This window comes from Anguilla rostrata, chromosome 13 (assembly GCF_018555375.3).
Source record: "Anguilla rostrata isolate EN2019 chromosome 13, ASM1855537v3, whole genome shotgun sequence".
NCBI classification, from domain to species: domain Eukaryota; kingdom Metazoa; phylum Chordata; class Actinopteri; order Anguilliformes; family Anguillidae; genus Anguilla; species Anguilla rostrata.
Window position 1 is genome coordinate 79,725 of NC_057945.1, and position 6,000 is coordinate 85,724.

Sequence of the window (6,000 nt, forward strand, 5' to 3'; positions counted from 1 at the left end):
AGTGTATTTTCAGCATTCCAAACGTCCTCTCTATTGGGCTACAGTACATGTTTTTGTGAGTTTTCGACTGAATGACTATTCACACACTCTATTATATTATCTTCAGCTGTGTCTTTATCGGACAGCCATTGTACCCTAACAGCCACCCCTCCAGGAGGGGGATTCCCCTAGAAGACTGCAGGAATGACAGAGTTGGCCAATATAAAGGAGTCATGTCTTTATCCAGGATAATTTACGGATGCATGTGTAACCTTACACATAGCATCGTAAAAATTCAATGTTATGGTTCATGAATTATGGCCCATTTTATTTGTTGTGTTAATTTATTATTGTGATACAGCACACCTCTTTATTTGTTTATTACTCTCTGATACAGAACACCTCTTCATGTGTTTATTTCACACTGATACTGCACCTCTTCGTTTGTTTATTTCACACTGATAAAGCACACCTCTTCATGTGTTTATTTCAGTCTCTCCTGCGTACTCTGATGAAGCTGAGGAAGGATGAGAAGTTGAAACTGTTTCAGAGCCATCTGAGTCAGGATTGCCCAGAATGCTTTCCTACTTGGCTGGCTAAGTTTATGAAGTTTATTAATGAATTGTTCGACAGTCATGAAGTTGATGATTACCCAGAATGCATTGAGAGAGAGCAGGAGGATCCTGAGGCTGTGTGCATAGTTGAGAAGTTGCTGGAGACCTGTGGCAGTGAGGGGTCTCTGAAGATCACACTCCACATCCTGAGGAACATGAAGCAGAAGGATCTCGCTGATTCACTGGAAAGAGATGAGCACAGTAAGAGCTTTCTCTCATTGCTACTGTGTGTCAATTAGAATTTTGATATGAGTTTAGATAGCAAATCTAACAGTGATCAATGTTCTGATTTACAGCATCTACACTTTCATAATACTGTTTTACATTGATAATATTAAATACTGTAAATAAAAGGCCAAAAATAACATTTATTCATTTTACATTTAAATTTATTAACATATTGCCTCAAGCAGTTATTACAGGGACAAGGAAATGGACAAGATTAAATGTCCCTGAGGGGGGTTTAAAGGCAGAATCTTGTGCTCAAAAACCAGTAACTAGACCACTGTCCCATCAGACACACTGCCCTGAGTTTGTATCCCGGAATCAAACTCAGCAATCAGTATAAAAGTATCACATTATAAGGGCCTCTTGGTGTCTCATGCTGTGAAGATGCTCGTTCCAAAAGCAAGAGCATGACCCTGCCACTGGGTGTCCTTGTCGGAGGCAGTTGGTTGGGAACTCTGAATCGAAAAAGCGCTTCTTTTCATCATAATGAAAAAAATACCCATTAGTGTTAATTCAGTCGAAAACGATTATAGCGAGAGTGACAGTGACACTGATGCTGCTGTCAGCAAGAAATTCTATTTCAATGATGGAAGGTATGTAATACTGTCAGAGAGGTGTGTAATACTGTGTGAGAGGTGTGTAACACACTGTGAGAGTGGTGTGTAATGCTGTGTTAGGTGTGTAACATTCTGTTAAAAGAATATAACACTGTGTGAAATATTGTGAAGACAGAATGCACTAATACTTTTATTGGCTGTTTTTTCTTGAGTGGGAAATGTTTATCACATTTTTTAAATTATTATTTCTCATATTTCCTCTCTTCAGATGAGTCCATAAAAAGAGCCCAGCAGGCACTGAAAACTCATCTGAAGAAGAAGTTTGAATGCATATTTGAAGGTTTAGCAAAGCAGAGCCAGCCAACCGTCCTCAATGAGATCTATACAGAGCTCTACATCACAGAGGGGGGAAGTGGGGAGGTCAGTGATGAACACGAAGTCAGACAGATTGAGACAGCATTCAAGAGACAAACCACACAGGAGACTGCAATCCTCTGCAATGACATCTTTATGCCTTTACCTAGACAAGCGAAACCTGTCAGAACTGTGCTTACAAAGGGCATCTCTGGCATTGGGAAAACTGTCTCTGTGCAGAAGTTCATTCTGGACTGGGCAGAAGGAAAAGCCAATCAGGACGTTGATTTCATCTTCACTCTTCCTTTCCGAGATCTGAATCTGCAGGAGAAAAGAGAATTCAGTCTGATGCAGCTTCTGCAGCACTACTTTCCACAGCTGAAAGAGATCAGAAGTGTTGAAGGTGATGAAGTCAAAGTTGTATTTATCTTTGATGGACTGGATGAGTGTCGACTTCCTCTAAATTTCCAAAGTAATAAGTACTGCTCCGATATAACAGAGTCATCATCAGTGGATGTGCTGCTGACCAACCTCATTAAGGGGAATCTGCTTCCCTCTGCTCTCCTCTGGATCACCTCCCGACCAGCAGCAGCCAATCAGATCCCTCCTGAGTGCGTCCACCAGGTGACAGAGGTACGAGGGTTCAATGACCCGCAGAAAGAGGAGTACTTCAGGAAGAAAATCAGAGATGAGAACCAGGCCAGCAGAATTATCTCACACATGAAGTCATCCAGGAGCCTCTACATCATGTGTCACATACCAGTCTTCTGCTGGATTTCTGCTACTGTTCTGGAGACAATGTTGGCTGAAACAGAGAGTGGAGATCTGCCCAAAACTCTGACTGAAATGTACACACACTTTCTGCTCATTCAGACTAATGTGAAGAATCAGAAATATCATGGCACTGATGAGACAGACACAAAGAAGATGTCAGCATCAGATACAGAAATCATCCTGAAACTGGGACAGCTGGCTTTTCTACAGATGGAAAAGGGCAATCTGATATTCTATGAAGAGGACCTGAAAGAGAGTGGCATTGATGTCAGTGAAGCTTCAGTGTACTCTGGGGTGTGCACAGAGATCTTTAAAGAGGAGTGTGGGTTGTACCAGGAGAAGGTCTACTGCTTTGTGCATCTGAGCATTCAGGAGTATCTGGCTGCCTTGTTTGTATTGCAATCATGTGTAAATGAGAACAGAAATGTACTCAGAGCAGAAGAATCAAAACCTCACAGTGACAGAGTGCAGCTGTCTGAGTTACACAGGAGTGCAGTGGATCAGGCCTTATTGAGTAGGAATGGACACCTGGACCTTTTCCTCCGATTCCTTCTCGGCCTCTCTCTGGACTCCATTCAGACTCTCTTAGGAGGACTACTGACAGAAACAGAAAGCAAATCAGAGAACATTAAGAAAACAGTCCAGTACATTAAGGAGAGGATCAGAGAGGAATCTTCAGCAGAGAGGATCATCAATCTGTTCCACTGTCTCAATGAACTGAATGACAACTCTCTTGTGAAGGAAATCCAGAATTCCCTGAGATCAGGAAAACTTTCTGATAAAGAGCTGGAACGAGACCAATGTTCAGCTCTGGCCTTTGTGTTACTGATGTCGGAGGAGATCCTGGATGAGTTTAACTTGAAGACCTACAACACATCAGCAGCATGTCATCAGAGACTGGTACCAGTAGTCAGGAACTGCAGGAAGGCCATGTGAGTATTATGTCATTAATAATGTAGATGATTGACCACATATTTTCCCACTTTTTAAATCTGGTCAGAATAAAGTGCAATAAAATTGCCGGGCAACAGAAAATTTGGTTAAAAACGATTTATGAATCAAGATGTTTTAATTCGTGCCCTCATTTAATGTCTTATTTCCAGAACATAAGCAGCATCAAATGCAAAACCTCAGCACTTACCATATATTTTATTTTATTTACTATTACTATTTACTGATTTGATACATTTACTAATTATTTGCAAAGATAGCAATTGTGAAATAAATAAGGAGTTTATTGATATCAGAGTAATCTGATGGATCAACCTTTGTCAGAACATACAATTCATGCAGATTAAAATGAAGAGAAGCTATATTAAGTTACAGTATTAAGAATGGTGCCATATTTTGCTGATAGCACAGGCACAAACACACCTGGAATTGCTTGTCATATTTTTCACTTTCACCAGGGTTGTTAGTTTTATGGTCTGCGGTTAATCTGCTTGTGTCAACATGGGTTTGTTGGTGCAATCGGGGATGTGCCAATAGAAACATTCGGCACTGTGTTAGTTTGGTGTTGAATAATGCGTTTGCAGTTAAACCAACCCATACCAGGTTTTAACTTGTGCTATTTTGCCATTATAACTGTGCCACACATGTGAATCCATAAACACATAACACAGATACAAGAAATATTTTGTTTATTTCAATTAACTTTTTTAAAGAAAAGTTATTCAGTCCAATGCTGGCTATTTAGGCAGTGGAGTTAATTGTGTAAGCTACTTGAATGAGACAGGTGGGAGACCGACTTTACACCCCTCAGATAGTGTTTACAGTGAGCCCAGAATGCACTGTAATCTTGCTTTTTATCATATGTTTGGCTAGGCTAGGTCAATGACTGAGTGGACTTTTAGAATTTTTAAAATGCATTTTAGAATTCTGGATGGATTGGGTGGTACATCACTGTACAGCCCTCAGAAAGTCAGTGCATTATTTGTGGTGTGCTGTGTTCTACACTACATAGCCGTATGCCATGGATGTGACATAGACCTCACAGAGGACACATTACAGGTCTTTCATACAGAGAGAAGCAGAGTCGCATGTGACGATCGCTACAGAGATTACAGAGCACAGAGTGCACAAGAGAGCAGGGACTGGTTGGCTGTGGAGTTTCACACCTACCACACCTACCTATGATTTGTACAGTTCTGTTTCTTATTGATGCATGGCTAGTACATAAGCATAAGATTGAACAAAGTAAATGATTGGCTGTGATTGATGAATGATTGCTTTCAGAGTCCTGGGCATCATGGCATCACAGCCAGTTCCTCCCTGGCAGGATGGCAGGGGGAGGATAAGGAGGAAAGCCAAGCTCACCAGTTTGGACTTCTAGAAGTGTATAAGACAGAGAGAAAGAAAACGCATACACACAGACACACACACAAACGCACGTACATGCATTGTTTTTAACTTCAGGTGTAGGTGGGTGTATTATGGCATATTCAGGTGTCAGTGAGTGTATTATGTCACATTCCAATGTAGGTGGGTGTATTATGTCACATTCAGGTGTAGGTAGGTGTATTATGTCACATTCAGGTGTAGGTGAGTGTATTATGGTGTGTTCAGGTGTAGGTGTGGTATACCGTGTTGGCTCACTGCTGTTTAGATGGTGTTTTTTCTTGTTAAATTTCTGCAATAAATGACCCTGGATCCATTACCTGCAGTATCAGAGTTATAAACACGCAAAATACCCATACCTTTTTACTCTGAAACATTTCCAGGTTAAACAGCTAGCCTGCCTTTGGCCTAGTGGGCAAGGTTACAGTCTTGGGAACAAGGGGTTGTAGGTTCAAGCCCAGCTAGGAACACGTTTCTTTAACCTGCTTTTACCCTTGCTAATAATTGTCTACTACTTCTCAATTATTGCTTTTGCACCATATTTACCCGCCGTTCAACGAACGTATACCGAACTGAACTGCATTATGACGTACCGTCTGCACGTTCAGTTATTAACCGGCTACAATATTGCAAAGCCATATGGATTCAACGGGAGCTCTTACTGGCTTGTGTTCTTCTTTAAAACCACGGACAGGTTTGCTAATGATATTTCACGCATTGCACAGCTATGTCACGGTGCTGCATTAACAAAGTCACAGACTGGTAAACCTCTGGTTGAAGGATTGAATCCCACCTCGCCCTCAGGCAGATAGTTTCCTCTTTTACACTAACGTTTTCTTACGCTTATATTTGCTTTACCAAAACTCACTCAGGCCACCCATATGCATTTCATGGTGGCAAATGTATTCCTTTTATTAAAATGTTACACCAGTTCACCACTGTGCCATTTCTACTAACTATTTCTTCACTTGGCTACCGTACAAAACCTTCTTATCAGCAAATGCCACATTTCTACATTCATGTTAAAAATTTTTTAAAAACCCCTTTTCCTTGGGGAAAAATTTTAAAAGGGGGGGGGGTTTTTAAAAAAATTTTTTTTTTTTTTGGTTTTTTTTTAAAAAACCCCCTTAAAAAATTTTAACCATTTCCCAAAATTA

At 40.7% G+C, this 6,000-nt stretch overlaps 1 protein-coding gene across 2 annotated transcripts in view; it reads left to right on the plus strand.

The window, feature by feature from the left end:
* LOC135238058 (uncharacterized) overlaps positions 1–6,000 on the plus strand; it is an 80,440-nt gene that overhangs the window by 17,435 nt on the left and 57,005 nt on the right. For both annotated transcript variants that reach the window (XM_064305706.1, XM_064305707.1), the window contains exons 11-12: positions 473–794; positions 1,647–3,438. In XM_064305706.1, coding sequence (XP_064161776.1) covers positions 473–794; positions 1,647–3,438 — 2,114 coding nt within the window. The remainder of the gene's footprint in view (positions 1–472; positions 795–1,646; positions 3,439–6,000) is intronic.